At 39.1% G+C, this 17,811-nt stretch overlaps 1 protein-coding gene across 1 annotated transcript in view; it reads right to left on the bottom strand.

Moving 5' to 3' along the window:
• LOC110958423 (ras-related protein Rab-26) overlaps positions 1-16,207 on the bottom strand; it is a 198,449-nt gene extending 182,242 nt beyond the window's left edge. Inside the window, exons 1-2 of the mRNA XM_051939129.1 lie at positions 15,708-16,207; positions 12,830-12,940 (exon numbers count right to left, since the gene is read on the bottom strand). Of these exons, the coding sequence (XP_051795089.1) occupies positions 12,830-12,940; positions 15,708-15,884 (288 nt within the window). The 5' untranslated portion in view covers positions 15,885-16,207. The remainder of the gene's footprint in view (positions 1-12,829; positions 12,941-15,707) is intronic.
• Between the last annotated feature and the right edge of the window lie 1,604 nt (positions 16,208-17,811).

Consider the following 17,811-nt stretch of genomic DNA (forward strand, 5'->3'; position numbering starts at 1 on the left):
AAAAGTTATCTCTCTAGGGAGCGCATGCAGAAAGATAGAATTTGCAAAAATTTAATTCACTGATTTAATTACAGAGATCATAGCCAGGAGATGTAGCTTCTATCTCACACCGGCAGCACTGCCAGCTCTAAAATTACATTTCCCATGAACAACTGTTGCTTCCCAGTCTTGTAAAGCAGGCTTAATCTCACAAGCTTAATGCTCACTGCTACATTTGAGGCTGGAAAACATCCACTAAAAGTCTGCTGGAGCCAGCAGCCAGACTATTTTAAAAGCTATGGATGATGACAACAACGGGCAACTGAATCCTCTCATGACTCATAAATGTCTTAAAAACTACTAAACTCAGCGTGGTAGACGTCAAATGAATTATGTCCTTTTTTGTGCCTAAATATTGCCAGAAAACAGTTTGAGTCAGAATGTTCAGAAGAATTGTGATATTTCAAAAGCCGCCTGTCATAAAGAGCTTTTCCTCTTTGTTTTCACTGAGGAAGCAAAAGTGATTTCTTGGTTTTTCTTTCACCCCAACCGCTATATGAACCTCGTCACACACTCATAAAAATGCAAGCTTTATTTACTCTGGGGGAACAGCAGCTTCTTTAAGATTTGTGCCATCAAGCAACCACAGAGTAAAATGCAGAGTACTTCATTGCCACATCAAATTTTAGCTCAGCATGTTTGCTCCACAGGAACAGGATGCTCATCCAGTTTTGTGCCATAAAGTAGTTCACAAAGCACACAATCAGACCTCCTTGTCACAGATTTCTATTCTGGTGACTACTTTCACAGAAGTAGGATATCTCTAGAGTAGCTGCCATGTTTGCATTTAATGAGCCAAAAAGCAAAACAGAGTGGTTAGGCACCGCCTTCCAGTCCCATAGAAGAAAGGTTCATATTACTGCAAGTGTCTTCCTTTTTTCTATTCTCCCATAAAGCTTTGACTGATGAAGAACCAGCAACAGTTGTTGTATGCACAGTCTCAGCTGCTGAAGCGTGAAACTTTTTATGAGGAGTCATGTGTCTTGATAGTGTCCCTCTCTAATCTCTTTCTTGTAACTCCTTCAGAGGAATCATAGGTGTCTTGGTGACCTCCCCAGTGTTTCCCCTCCTATATGACCGACGAGGCAGGTCGCCTCGCTGGTATAGGCCACCGCCTCATTACAATTTTGCCGACATTGCCACCTCACTGGTCCGCGCTAAAAAAAAAAAAAAAAAAAAAAGTAATGCTAAATATTAGAAAGCATTGACACATAAGTCCGGTATATTCGCCGCTGAAATCAACAAGCCAGAATGGCAGCCTTTTCTCGCCGTGGCTGAAGACAGCAGGCACATCCCCATTGCGGACAAGAAGCAGCAGCGCTCTATGGTTTCATTTTTCGAGGTTAAAAGCAGGTGTGTATCACTGACATATGTCAAATTAAGTATCAAAACTATCGCATGTCATCAAAATAAAGTGAGCAACGCAGTGTAGGCATCGATCTCGCTTCCTTTACTGAGTTTGCTTACTGTTTTGTTGTCCGCGGCGATATGAATTGACAGTGACTGCAAAAATGGCTCCCGTTAAAACATTTAGGCACGACAAAACCCGTTCTCATGAACAAGACGAATGATTTCAACGGAATATAAAGTTCCTAGTTTCTTTTGATAAAATGATTTATTGAGTGCCTGAAATTATATCATTCAATGGCAAAACAAATTCTGTAATTTCAATGGTTCAGCGGCCCACGGGCGGGCCGTTTTGATATCTGCATAAGCATTTTTCAAAATAGAACGACACTGCCAACGTGATTATAGAAACACTATACACCCATGGAAAGCTTAGATTGATCAACATTAATCCCCACTTATATTTGATTTGTCTCATGTAATAAAGAGAGCATGTGTTCAAATTTGGTGTTTGTGTTTTCAAGAATGTTTACTTAAAGTCTTTAATTCAGCTGCCTGACACATATCACAGTGCAAAATTATGTATTCTAACTCAAGGTTAACAACTTCTAAAGAAGTTATTTCTTTGTTCAAAAAGGTAACAGTTTTGAAAACAGAACTAACTCCTTCAGAAAACCAGTTGTTAACCCAGAGTTAAAGTTTTCTTTCACATTTTTAAGTAAAATGAAGGTCATGACATAACCTTTTTATTATAAATAAAAATGAAGTGGGAATTTGGTACCTAACATGTAGTTGTTTTTAGAAAAAAAGTAAAAGTCACCACTTGATTCCAGATTCAAGTCCTTTGTCATCTTTTTCAAATTTGTAATAAGAACTGATGTGGCATTTTGGAATGGCTTGTGGAAATCTGACCAGAATATAATAGAATGGACTAGTTGACATGTTTTGATCGCAAGGACAAGTGGGTTTATATTTGTCATATTTTCTCCCTATCACTAATTTCTAGAAAAGAAACATGAAATTTTTTTTTAATTTAGTTTTTGGAAATGGCTACAAATACAACAAAATGTGCTCCAAATTGTGCCTGAATGCCCCATTTTGCATCTTGATTTTCAAAATGCGGGGGGGGGCGCGGCGGCGGCGGAGATGGGCCGAATATTCGGATCCGTTCATCTGGTCTCCTGGGTCCACATTTTGCCCTCGTTTAGTCTTTAGTTAAACTGAAGAATTCCCAAACACCGGCCTTCAGCATCTTGTGTTTATGCAACGAAGTGAAGCGTGGCTTCAGACTCGAAGAACACGGTGGGATGAGCCGAAATGGGCCGAAGGCGCAGAGAAGAGACGAGCTCCGAATATTTTCGTCTGGGGGAGGAGGGGGTGATCACATCGACATATGTGTATATGTTATAGACATATGTGTATATGTTTATGTGATCACAGGACGAGATGAGCCGATGTGGGCCGAAGGGGGACGGAAGACAGTAACGCTGCATATTCTTTCCGCCCGGTGACGTCCGACGGCGGGGGGGGGGGGATATTCGGATACCAAAATGAATATCCGGATAGTGCCGTAGCGAACGAATATTCGGATATTTGGGATATTCGGGTCCAGCCCTAGAATATTTATGTAATCACTGATGTTACAGTTTATATTTTAAATTAGAAGGCATTACTTTGTTGAAATCTGTTTTGACTTCGACACAAAAGAATCTTTTTAGTTGTAAATTCTTGTCACAAAGCCAAAATAAAGTGACCATGATTCAATACAGAAAAATAATAAAAAGGAAAAACTTCCAAGGGTGACAAATGCAAGCAGTGCGTACCGTGGTGAATGCAAACCCAGAGCATGTATTGCATTTTTGTTGCTAAGTAATGCATTTTCTGTTACTTGTTACTAGAAGAGAGGATAAACACAGTGGAAGTTATTTCTGCTGCTTCTTTTCGGTTCGTTCATCATTTGCTATTAATATCATTTTGAAATCCTTAGCTGTATTTTGTTTCTGAAAGAATTGCAATATCTTTTGGATTTTGTGCCATAAAGCAATACAGCAATTTCCCCTCATATCCAGCTCACTGCCTGACAAATGAAAACTGACAAGTATTCAGATCAGCTACTGTATTAAAGCACATCTATTATGTAATGAAAAAATGTACAGTTTATGTCAATTTATACTACTTCTAACACATGCTGACATTTTATTAACACTAATGCGGATGAGTTATGATTTCAATACTGAGGCTTGACAAGCAAATTTACAGCAGGAATTTAAAAACAATAAAAACATCAACAAATGATGCATTCAGGGACCAGCTACTTAACATTTTTCTCAGGGAAGACACTACTAAATGTGATTCCGGCCAGCTGTTTTCCACATCCGTTCCTGCCATACAGGTGACGGTGCTCTCACACGCAAGTAAATAATCTCGTACGTGAACCACGTCACATGGCAATTAGCTGTGAGAGGGCGGTGAGGGTGGACAACATTATCCTCCTGTCATACTCCGGCAGACTGTTGCTCCTTCCAGGCACCGCACACTGAAAACCATCTGTGTCTGTGCGAGCTGTGCAGCAGTTTGCTTAATGATTAACCACTCCGGTGCTGTGCAGCATCGTTTCAAGCCAAGTGAAAGGGTGGTGAAAGGGAGAGAGAGAGAAAAAAAAGCCACGATATGGAAATGAGAGGGAGCACACGTAATCAAATGCGCACATGTAATGGACAGCAGGGAGGGGACACAAGAGCAAAACCCGCAATTCTGCCACAGTGTGAACCAAAAACAATCTCATCAAACAGGAGAGTTTCATTTCTGACTCATCATTATAAATAGATAGCTAGAAAAAGCAGGCAGAAGTCAGCTTGTGTCCTCCAAAAACACCTTTTCCTGTGGGTTACTGACTCCTATTCCTCTTTAAAGGTCACACTGCTGCACATTCCTGACAGTGCTGAAAAGTGTACGTTTTTGACACTCACTGGTGAAATATAGCAACTTTTAACTCACTAGAACATTACAACACCTTTATTTCAATGTTCCTGTTCTTTTGTGTTACAGTGCTACAATTGTTTTTAAAAAGAAATGTGTGACGGGCACAAAAGCTGCAACTCTTACAACTATGAGCCCATATTTACACTTCTCGCCTAAGTGATAAGAAGCTTTTTTTTGCTGCCGTACAGATATGATTTTGTGTTTCTGGACTTTTATCACTTTAAATCAAAGCTTCTCTGTTAGAATAAAGTGCATAAAAACTCAGCAAAGTAACTTAACACTAAAAGAAGGAGCAAATTCAACTGTTAATCCATAACTGCACATCCTAATTGAGGTGCGTTCCGCAACTAAAGCATCAAGCAACACATTTGCCATGCCGACTTTGAACCAGATCATCTGACTTATCCATATGAGCAGTTCAACTCTGAAATAAGTTTTCATTTTCAATTAATCATGGGGTGAATGTCGTGGTGTTCTCTGCTGCACTGAGTCAGTTGCCAAATATTAATTACATCTCTTCAAATATCACTGCACTCTTTCAATTAAATATATTCAGTGAGCTTTTAGGGATATTTGCCCTCTGATACCCATGAGGTTATGAGAAAAGAGGCACCAGAATTATCCAGGTGTCCTTGTAGATAACAAGCTCTGGGGCTCAGTGGTAATATTTTAACAGAAACTGATAGCATTATCCAGATAGGAGGGGTTAAGTAAAAGACAATTTGGTAATGGAAATAGCATTCATGAACATAAATGAGGAGACTCTTTCAGTTTGTGGTGATTCTGAGCTGAGGTTAGGTCATTTACTCTACCATTCAAAAGATTGGGATCATCCAGACAATTTCATGTTCTCCATGAAAACTCACACTTTTATTCATGTTCTAACATAATTGCACAAAGGTGTTCTAATCATCAATGAGCCTTTCAACACCATTAGCTAACACAATGTAGCATGAGAACACAGGAGTGATGGTTGCTGGAAATGTTCCTCAGTACCCCTATGAAGATATTTCATTAAAAATCAGCAGTTTCCAGCTAGAATAGTCATTTACAACATTAACAATGTCTAGACTGTATTTTTGATTATTTAATGTTATCTTCATTGAAAAAAAATGCTATTTTTTTCAAAAATAAGGACATTTCTAAGTGACCTCAAACTTTTGAACAGTAGTGTACATGACAAAAGTCCGAGTGTGGCAAAAATGTACAGTAATTTCAATGTGTTGTGTTGCAGTCTTCACCTATTTTCCTGCATTTCCTTTTGAAAGAAACACATAAAAGGTTTTGCTCTTTGAAGTGTGCGTTGTTTTTCAGTTCATATCATGTCACATTTTTCAAAAGGCCTACAAAACATAGCACACATGTAAGTGCTAACCACACATACAAATGATCTTTATGTCTATATCAACACTATGTGTGTGATTCAATAAGATGACAAAAGAGACACATTTCAAAAGCCCGCGTGACAGCGTTTCTGTCCGTCTTCAACAGAGACAATCAAGCTGCTAATAATAACTGAAATCTGTCCCCGAGTGCTCTAGACTTCAAAAACATATAAACAAAGCAGGAGACTAAAGAGATGAGGGATTGAGTGAGCACACTGATGAGGAGCAGCAGTTAGCGTGAGTGTGTGTGGGTGTGTTTGTGATAGAAGGACAAGTTACCTGGTTGTCACCTTTTTCTAAAAAGTGAGATAGCAAGGTTAAAAGGGTTCATGGAACAGCATTGCATTTAGGTATTCATGGTTGTTTTCTTTCTTACCACGAGAGAAATTTCATATCCTAATGGCAAATATAAAGCTACTGAACGCAGATGTTAGCTCAGCATTAAGACTGTAAACAAGTGCATGTAGACATGAGGGTAGTTTCAATCTTAAAGACCATCCTGGCAAAAATATATTTATTTACCTTGATAGCAGGCCCATATGGTGTTTTTATGTTACAAGACACATTATGAGTGAGGTAAATAGTCTTCAACATGGCCTAGCATTTGCATCAAAAACACAGACTTCCAGGGTTCCATCTGTATCAAACCTAGAGAACCAGTCCTGATGGTGGAGCTTTGTTTATCATTCTTCTACTTTAGAATCTGTTTCCAGTTCTAACACATGAGGCTGAATTCCTCCAGTTGTGCAGCTTACTATTGTGTAGCATGAAGTAGTTTAACAGAATTTGAGCAGAACTGAAGGTGAGCTGGTGTTCTGAGCTGCAGCGAGTGTGGATGGATGGGTGGAGACAGAGGCAAAAACTTCATCAATCAATCAATAAAAATATATTTATAGAGCACCTTACAACAACATAAGACTGTTCATGGACCTGTACATTGAAGAGGAAGAGTTACTGTACATCTAAACCACTTTAAGGTAGGAAGAAATATCTGTAGAGAAAAAAAATGAATATATAGCTTTGATATACAGACCCGAGTTTTAGTTTTAATCAACATCAACTTTAACCTTCAGAAAGAAACTACTTATAGAAAGCTGTAAAGCTAGGCTAGCTATTCATACTAAGCTGAGCTATGCTAACAATCTCCTAAATCTTACCTCATGTTTGGCTTACAGACAAGAAAGTGGTATCAATCTTTTCTTCTGAATACCAGAGGCATATTGCACACAACTAAGGATGCACAACAATATAGCATCATAGCCATTGGCTGATAAAGGCATGAAAGTGAAATAGCAACATTTGCCCAAAGCTAACATCGACAGGAAGGATAATGGTTTCCACATCCCTTTATATTGAGCAATGTGGACTCTGTAAGTGGACAGTGAGCATACACTCAGTTCTGTTTGTACTTCAATACAGGGGGTACGGTGGCCGACAGGTGCAAACGCGCTGCAAATGGCAAAAGCGCTGCAAACACAGAAACCAAAAACGTTAAATGGTCTGTATTTATATAGCACTTTACTATACCTGCAGGGTACCCAAAGCACTTTACAAGATACATCACATTCACCCATTCACAGCAGGAGCTGCCATGCAAGGCGCTAACCACGACCCATCAGGAGCAATTAGGGGTTCAGTGTCTTGCTCAGGGACACCTCGACATGAGCACGACAGGTGGAGGATCGAACCAGCAAACCTTCGGTTGCAAGACGGCCACTCTACCCACTGAACCATACCGCCCCATGAAGAAGAAGAAGAAGGAGAAGGCGTGCAATTTCTTTCAGTGTGAAAAGGTACGTTTTCCTTTATGTTTTATGTTTTCTTCTTCTCCTTCGTGTCTGGTGCACTTCCATTGTGGATTGAATTTGCAGCGCTTTTCTCTTGCGGTTGTTCTGGGGGTTTGTGTGTGTTTTTATGTATTTGCAGCATTCTTCATTTCCATCTGTTTTGTGATTTTGTAAGTCTTTGCTTCTGCATCGTTTCTGTGATTGCTGCATGTTTCTCTTGCAGCAATTTTGTCTTGCATGTGTTTTATGTGTTTTTATGAGTTTTTGGTTTTGGATCATTTCTGTGTTTGCAGCGCTTTTGCCGTTTGCAGCGCGTTTGCACCTGTCGGCCACCGTAAGGGGGTCCTTGACCTACATCTGAATTCCATTCATACAACATACACATATTTAAGTACCATTTTATTGTATCTAATTTCACTTACATGGAGATGGCTTTACTTTTCTTGGAAGCACTACCATCAGAAGAGTCTGACTTATGCTTGGGAGCCAAATGAAGGGTAAAAAGTTTCCAAAAAAATAACACAAACGAAAGAAAGTGAATAGCACAATCCAATGGTGCGTACAACCGGCGAATGTAAACAAAGCCGTCTCCCTTGTATAGCGCCGTGTGATGACGTTCACCCCTCACCAACTAGTTCCTGCGCAAAATGTGTTTAAACGTCGCAAATGGCATACGTTGGAATAATGGAACAAGACTTTCTTCATAAATTTATGGGAGAAGGCAACACAACCATGAAACACCATAGGTGGAGGACATCATAGAATGAGGACCTGGTGTAGCTACATTTCTATCTGGTAGGCAGACAGGTTCCTTGTCTCTGATATCGAATACAAAAAAAACGCATATGATTCCCATGGGTGTTTCTACAAGACTGACTAAAATGGTGCATTTTCACAGGATACAGTAGCTAGCTACAGATTGTGCTTTGGCTCTGTGATCATTATTCCTGAGGTGTACCAAGCATTGTTGAGAAGAACTTCCTACTATGTTTAGGCTCTGTTGATGGAAAGCATGATCAAATCAAACCACTTCCAAAATCCAGCAGTGAATACTTCAGTTACAACTCTTTTACGATAGAGAAGGGAATGAGGATGACAAAGAATTTCCCGTCTCAATTCATAACCATTTTATTCTCTGATCCCTGTGCATGTTGAAAGTCAGCAGTCAGCATTTCGAGTGTCGAAAGTCCACAGGGGTCACAAATTTTGGACTGCACAAGGACATTTACAGAGATGATGCAAATTTACACACAGATCCCTGCTGATGCTGAAAATATAAACAGGACTTTAAAAATGGCAGCTTTGTTGATGCAATTTGAGGTCTTCTTTTTTGTCCAGCATATGTGTACTTTGAAAAGCACTGTATTTTATGCCTGCGCCTGCCAGTGAGCCAGCATGATAAGAGCTGGTATAATAATATGTTAATTCCAACTGCAGGAGGGACCTGATGTTCTCTGCAATTAGGTGGAAAAAATATGTGCATATATCGGAATCAGCAATCAGTCAAAAATGAGTTGGAAAATACTGGATATCAGCAAAAATCAAGTAGAGTGCATCCCTACATGTCACTATTCCTTTACAGTTTATTTAAAGGTGGTTGTCATGGGTATGGATGGGAATGGAAACACAATCACAAGAGGGGTTTTTACAAATGTGTGTGTAAGCTCCAATGTGTGTTCACACTTGGCCAATGTGCAAAAGCAGAAAATAATTACCTAAATAGAAAGAGAAACCTGAGCAATCACAGATATGTAGTGTGAATAGTGAGGCTTTGAAAAAAACCAATGAACTATTCATCACAATAATCAGTTCACACTGTCACCTCTCAGCACGAGGAGACACAGCTCCATGGGACACAAGCGATAATGAGAGCTGAAACAGACCAAGCACACTGTAGCAATTGCCCGCCTTTGCCAGGGAAACAATTAAGTTTTTGATGAAGAATCTGTAAGTCTTGAATTTGGCTCTGTCTTCCATTTGTTTAGGGAAGTGATAATGACCAATTCTCCCTGCTGCACGAACTTTCTTCTATGGATGCAGATAAAAAAGACTTTTATCTATTTTTACTTTCGTTGCTTATATGAGAAGACTGCTCTGTTTGTCTCAGTCTGAAACTCTGTTATTCTACACCAGTGTCCTATTTTGCAGTTTTTGCCGCAGGGAAGCAACATTTGGTTCAAAGTTGGTTGGTAAACCATGCTGATCTTACTTTTATTTCATCGGCTGATGTGTACCTTCACAGTTTGGCTTCAAAGGTGAGGAATCAGGTAAAACAGCAACCTAAAGACTTAATATGCAGAGTGGCTCTGTTAACTCACCACACAGCTTGTTTTCAATTCACAAGAGGGCTGTCAGTTATTACACATCACAAGACATCTTGCTGAGCTGAGTGTGTTTTTAGCTTGTGTGCTCGTTCCTCCCATTTCCTATAATATAATGGATTTTAACCTCTTTCCGCTGTTGCACTTGTTCATCTGGAAGCCGCTCTGGCTGACAGCATCAGTGAAACAGGCCTCAGAATGGTTCCTGAGGGGAAGCCTTTTCCAAACAGCTGTGTCAGACTCTCCGCTTACTGGGATTTTGCTGGGGGAGCAACAAGACAGTAAAAAGACTGAAACAGGTCACTGCTTCTAGTCAGCGACACACAAGTGTGGCCGACTCTTTACTGCCACTGGAACCCTTGTCTGTAATTACTCTCAAGGTATGATGGGCAGAAACTGAGTTAGCCATTAGGAGCAAAAATATAAAAAAAGATTAATTTATCAATGTATAACCCTACTTTAAATTACTTTTTTAATTTAGCTTCACTCACATCAAATGTGTTGATTCCCATCAGGGGCATGTGGGTCACAGGCAGAGTTAAAACACCTTCTATCCTCTCATTTACCACCATCTTCAACTTTTAAAAATAAAAAATAAAATCCTTTCAGTCTGTCTCATTTGCTGCTGCTGTCCTTGATAATCAATTCACTGCACAGTGGAAGTGTTCACACTTTAAGTGGGACTATTTTACACATGAAGGCCAGTCCACTCCCCATGGAGAGCTCCATGATCCTGTGAAAACGGCAATACTGCATCCTCACAGTGTCCTCTGTGGTGCTGGAAAACTGTCCTAATGATGATACCATGATTTAGACTTCATGTAATATTTGACAGAAAGCCCGTTGTATAAAGTTATAATATTAAATATTCATATTAGTTTACATTTACCAGGCATGTTGCATTGTGGAAAATGTAGGATCATGTGGCTTTAATGCCGCCATTCTATCTTGTGTACATCCAGATTAGATTTCTGCTGCACCATTAAAGAAACATTCTCAGATTTTTATATTTCAGTTGCTTTAACTGTAGATCATATGGACATTTTGGCTATATTTAGGAATGCTACAATACAAGATGTATCACTGAAAATTCACAGTCCTCCATGCCAAAGAAAATACATCAATCAAATAAATATATTTCAACATAAAGTATAATATTTAAAACAAACTGTTGTATGTACAATGCACTAACACACACATGCATAACGTTATACTTTGACTGGTAATGATGGTATTCTAGAGCACTCACGTTAATAGCAGCATCCAGTTTATGGCATATTGCTGTATTAGTCTAAACACGCTAATGTTAGTCTTTGTGAATGCTCTGTATGGGGCAATGCTACACGAGAACCAGCTGTTATAGCTCAGAAGCAAAAAGGAACATTTCAGGATGTGAAAATCCTAAAATCATATAAGCTAATATAAAATAACATCTGGCACTACAGTACCTGCAGTGCTTGTTTTCCTAGTATCAAGTGGTTCGAGTTGTGACATCCCTAATCTGACTTGCTGATTGTAGACTATGGGCATAAGTCAGACATTTCACATGATACTCTCTGGCCTTGTTGCTATCCATGTGCTGCTGTTTTCAAAATTCTCTCCATTGTGAGAAACAACAACCTCCAAGTTGCAACCTACCACAATGAAAATAGCAAATTTTGACAAACATTTTCATCAAAAGACAGGCCTATGGAGCTAATTTCTTCAAAAATGTAACAAAAAAACTGTTTCAAATTGACTTACTCAAAAACACAAAGATCAGTAAGAATCTAATGCATTTTGTTCTGCACATGCAAAGTATATAATTATATCCAACGGTTACAAAACACAGTTCCAACTTGTCACATCAAAGATGAAAAATATCCCTCGATTTTTGCTGCAATCTGTCCCTAATGATTGCGTATGAATCCTTCGTAATTTTACTCCACAACAGCAGGTGCAATATGATATAAAAATTTGTCCAGTTCTCCAACCTGAGCTTAGCACTGCCCAGGAGGATTGTGATTGGTTTAAACCTTGTGTTGTCCTGCGGGTCAAAATTGACCCGTTTCAAAGTTTGAAAATGTGGAAAAAAATAAATATTTTCACAGTGACACTTCTGATGTTTTCATTTTCAACATTTTTGAGAAATCTTTGAACATTTTTTGGTGGGAAAAAAGATGCTAAAAATGGTTCTTAAGAACATTCACATAAAAATCTGCCAAAATCCAGCAAATTTTGCTGGATTTTGGTTGATTTTTATGTGAATGTTCTAAATAAAATATTATAAGTTTTATTGATGTATATGTAATTACTTTAGATATTTTTAGGGTTTTTTTGGAAGATTTTTTAAAAATAAAACTTTTAAGGGAAACTTAAGGAATTACTGGAATTCTCTTCCTGAAGGTTTTGCAAATTTTCAGAAATGTGGGGATTTTTTTGCAGAATTTTTAGATTTTTTTTTTCAGACAAGAAAACAATGTTTTTGTTGCCCATAAATGAGGACAAAAGGAGGGTTAAATAAATACTAACAAGCCAGAGGGTTTTTCATTGTTAGTTTGTTTGTTTTGTTTTGTTTTTGCCCCTATAGCAGAATTCCCCTGGCTGGCACAGCACTGTGGAAAATGGTCTGGCTATGTTAGACTATGACATCTCTAATTATCTCGGTCCACTTCTGTTGAAGTAGACTCAGGCTATAGATGACAAAAAACTGTTAGTAATAAATAATTAAGTCTAAATCTGACCCCTCTCCCAACTACAGTTTATTGTAATTGTTTGCATTTCCTGCTGTTCTGTTAGTGTCACTTCGTCTGATATCAGCAAACCTGACTCGCAGCCTAAGTCATCTGAGTCTCCAGTGTGTCTCTCTGTGTCTGCCTCCTCATCCTCTTTCGATTTCACTGAACTTCCACAACGATAACATCCAAACACCTTAGTTTAACACTGAACTATGGCACACTTTTGTTCGTATGTATGTATTAGTGCTTACCCTGAAGTCGATGCCCACAGTGGAGATGAAGCTCCCAGCTAGAAAGGCTCCATCTTTGAAGCGAACCAGCAGACAGGTCTTTCCCACACCTGAATCCCCCACCAGCATCACCTGAGACAGACACACAGACAGAGAGAGTGGGAGAAAGTCTATTGGCAGATAAAATTCAAAGTGTTTTGTTAGTCTGAGTGTATGTGTGGGAAGGTATTTGAGGTAGGAGAGGGAAAGAGTTCAGGTGAAAACTTATCTGCAAATACACAGGAGTTTAGGCAATGTACTCACATATTTATATGCACACACTCAAAACTCATATCTACAGAGGACACAGCATTTCTGCTCACTCCAGTTAGAAAGGACAGACTGTACAGATCAGTGGACAACCAAAGATTGTTCTTTTTGCCTCAATGGGCAACACAAAACTCTGTACACCTTTGTTTTATTTGACATGTTTTTATTTTTATATATGTTTTAATATCTAAGTTAATCGAGTTTGATGTACTGTGATTAGAAGTGAAAGACTATGGAACTGTTACATCTGTGTGTATCGTACAAAGTCAAAGTCAGACAGGGACTTTGGGTGGTCTGCCATATGAACAGTTGTTAATGAGGGCGCAAAATTAATACCAGCTGCCACCCACATCATGAGAATTATGATTTGCATATGCTCAGTGCAGATCATCATTAGTCCCTTTCATCCCCATTTCATTATTTTAATTATGTATGCCCCTTGTCAATGCAGTGCCATTATCACTTCGCTGATAAAAGCTCTTCAAATGTGTTATTCTGTTAGAACGACACCTAAAAACTCCAAATACTTTCCATTCAGAACAGAAAATCAGCAAAAATTTGACTGTTTTTTTTTGAAGAGATTAACAAAAATCTTGATATATTTTACTGAAAATTCATACTATGCACCTGATACTGATATTAGAAAGGTTAGGATACATTTCAGCCATTTAAGGAATTAAAGGATCAATTTAATTAATTTTGTTTTTTATAACTGCAGTTTCAAAAGTCTATTGGAGCAGTATGTGCAGCTTCAGTTCAGTATTTTGTCAACCCCACTCCAGCTAAACAAAAAGCCTCCTGCCGTGCTGCCATTAATTGATCTCATTAATAATACAAACCCCTCCCCATCATCTCCACTTTGTTATTGCACTGGACTACTGCTGTGCTGCACAACACTTAATGTTGGTGTTCGAAACTTTTGCACTTGAATGGAGCCACACTGGGTAGAATTTCATCTATGTGAGAGGAGTTTGGGAGTTACACGTGATGAAATTGCAGCCACGGGACACAAGCACAGCAATGTGAACACAACAGCCCTAATTATGTTTTCTGCAATTACATGTTCTTAGGGAAATATTGTTAAAATGAATTTCTGCAAGCATCGCATTATAGATTTTTTTTCATTTCAGCTATAGTGTAAAAAATTGTTTTCAGGGTCACGTGATATATGTGTGGAAACCCTTTTTTAAAAAAGATGAAAAATTGTCTAACATACATACATAAAACCACTCACAGCCAGTGGAAAGGACAAGACACCAACTTGGAATACATAAATACATTTGGGTGACAAGTTATAGGAAAAACGGGAACTCTTGACCCTGACAGTGAGAGAAGTTGGTGACTCTGGGGGTACGTTGCTGGAGTGATTTAGGTTCACTAGCCCCTTAGAGGGAAGAGTCACTGCAAATAAATGCAAAGTTATTCTGAGCGATCACCTTTATCTTATGAAAAATTTCTCTCTTGGTGAAAGCAGTCTCTTCCAGAATGACAATGTCCGCTTCCGTAGGACACAATGAATCATTGAGTGGTTTGATCAAATTTACATAAATCCTATACTCTAAACCTAGTTGAACACCGGTGGGAGATTTTGGACCTACATTTTCCACCACCATCATCAAAACACCAGGTGAAGGACTATGTTTTTGAAAAATGCTGCTCATCCTCCCAGTCGAGATCCAGAGACCTGGAGAATAAATACCAAGATGACTGGAAGCTGATGTGATGGCACAATGTCGCCTAACACTTTAAAAAGACATTTTGCGTTGGATTTTACTTCAACTTTACTCGTAATGTGTCATGAGGAAATTGTGTTTGTCAACAAAAGACAAATATACACAACAACAGCAGACAAATGACATTATTGAGTAAACAAGCAAAAGTAATATAGTACTAAAGGCGCAAAATACAGAGAAATAAATGAATACTTGTTCAAACTAAAGCTTCAATCAGTTTATGGTTTCATCCTGCTGCACATTCTCAAAAATCTCTGCTTCTTTTAGACTGAAAACGGCACAAAGTGATTCTAATTTAGAGTGCTGAACACTGTGTGATCTACCTGATGTGACAGCTCACACTTGGAACACAGAATAAAAGATGGATCCAAAGTGAATAGGAAATACTATCACACCTGGCTTTAAAAACCGACATCTGTCATTTACCAAAAGAAAATTCTGAGACATTGTGCCGTATGTATTTCAGGAAGCGAAAATTTGAAATAAATCAAAAATCTTCACCAACAAAGTCACAATTTTGAATAACTTTTCATGTTTTTTAGTATAAACTGGTTTCCATACTTGCCATAACACATCCACCTGAAAACACTGTAAGAAAGTTGATAATATCAAACGGAATCATACATTTCTTGAAAAGTCCAGTGAAAAATTCTCCTGATTCAATCATTTTCTACAATTCAGCTCTGCACACATGGACTCTGATGCTCAGAAAATCTTACATATCCACTGCACAATTATACTTCAAAGAAAGAAGATGTGATCACCAGTATACTTTTTAAAGTTTTTTTGATTGACTGCTCACTAACGTCTTTATTTGGATACAGGTCAGTGCAGGAGTAGTGACATCCTGAGCTCACCTTAAAGGCGATGTCATAGAACTCTCCGCTGTTGCTGATGGACGGTCTGCTGGGGTAAACCAGACCGGAGGACGGAGCAGCAGCGGCGGCCAGACCCTTCCCCGTCCTCCCGCTGCTCGGAGACGCCTTGGGGCTCTTGGAGCTCCCTTTGCTCTTCACTGTCTTCTTCCTGGACATGGCTCTGAGCACCTGTTCAGCTTCGAGCAACTAACACCGGAGGAGAGCGTGAAACAAACGAGATGGGCTTGCCTTCGGTATCCAAACACTTTTTCCTTGTTGTGGTCGAGGCGCGTCGAGGAGAGAAGTTCACCTGTGCGTCAAAATCATGACTGTGCGTAACGCGTAATTTGGCGAAGGCTCAGCGGACGGAAAGCGGCTGTGAAGAGAAGCAGCTGTTGTCCCGGTAGTGTAGCTGGATGAGTGTAAAGCTGAGGTCTGTTCTCAGGGTAAACAGCACTCTCTCCCCGCCTCTCTCTCTCTCTCCCTCCCTCCCTCTCTCTGGCGGTGAGATGTTGGGAGCGGATGTAGGCAGCTCGTTACGGCGCGTTTAAAGGGAAAATCCATCATCACACTAATATATCACAGTACACTTCTCGGACAGATGCAGGCTCCCTAAACTGGAGATGAGAAATATACAAAGACTGCAGCTGACACAAAACGCTGCTGCAAGGCTTTTAACAAAGAATCACATTACACTATAAGATTTAGAGCTGATATTAAGGGTTTATTAGCTGCCAGTTTTTAAGGCGTGAAGGATCTGCATTCTGCAATACAGTGGCTGTAAAAATAATTCACCTCTTTGGAAGTTTTTATTCTTTTATTGCTGGTGTTTTTGGCAGGAATTTATGTCAAAGTAAAAAAGGATTTCTACAAGGTAATGTCGATTAAGTAAGAATAGTAGAAATAGTAGAAATGATGGCATACATATTCACCCCGTGTAAAATGGAAGTGGTCTACACTAACACTACTGTTTAAAAGTTTGAGGTCACCCAGACAATTTCATGTTTTCGATAAAAACTCACACTTTTATTCATATGCATAATTGCACAAAGGTTTTCTAATCATAAATGATCCTTTCAACAGGATTAGCTAACACAATGAAGCATTAGAACAGAGGAGTGATGGTTCCTGGAAATGGGTCTCTGTACCCCTATGGAGATATTCCATTAAAAATCAACTGTTTCCAGCTAGAATAGTCATTTACCACATTAACAATGTCTAGACTGTATTTCTAAATAATGTAATCTCATCTTCATTGGAAAACATGGTGTTTCTTTCAAGGATAAGGACATTTCTAAGTGACCCCAAAATTTTGAACGGTAGTGTATATAGCACCATTCTGCCTTTGTGGTACTCAAAGCGCTTTAGAATGCTTCTCATTCACCCATTCACACACACACTGACACACCACAGGCGACAGAGCTTCCATACACAGTGCCTTCCTGCCATCAGGAGCAGCTTAGGGTTCAGTGTTTTGCCCAAGACATCAACCTTGTGGTCAGAGGACAATCCGCTCTTCCACCTGAGCCACAGCCGCCCAAAATATCTCACCTAAGGGTCAGCCAAGGCTCAGGTGGTAGACCAGGCTGTGCCAAAGTCTCCTCGGGCAAGATGCTGAACTCCAAGTTGCTCCCCAGGCAGAGCTCTGCCAAAACTGGAGTGTGAGTGGGTGAATGAGAAACACTGTAAAATGCATTGTAGGACATAGCAAAGGTTAAAAAGGTGTTATGGATCGTTCCAGAATTGGAGGACATTTTACATTCCATCTATCAAATTTTAATAATCCATATACAAAATACTAAAACATGCAGTTGATGTGTAAATTTACTTGTCCTGAGACCAAATCTGAAAAAAACTAAGATAAAAGAATGTTTGAAAACATTATTTAAATACCAAATAAGTCTGGAATTTCCCCTAAAATGCCATTTTTCCCTTGTCCCACTCCTATGATCACCAAATTGAATCTCAAGTAAAACAGTTAAAATGTAATTTAAATCTCCTTTTTTTTTGGTATTTTCTTTTCCATTGATGTCTCTTTTAATTGTGGGAATATTTTTTAATCAACATAATATTTTAAATGATAATTATTAAGCATGGAACGTGT

The sequence above is a fragment of the Acanthochromis polyacanthus genome, chromosome 19, assembly GCF_021347895.1.
Source record: "Acanthochromis polyacanthus isolate Apoly-LR-REF ecotype Palm Island chromosome 19, KAUST_Apoly_ChrSc, whole genome shotgun sequence".
In the NCBI taxonomy this organism is placed as follows: domain Eukaryota; kingdom Metazoa; phylum Chordata; class Actinopteri; family Pomacentridae; genus Acanthochromis; species Acanthochromis polyacanthus.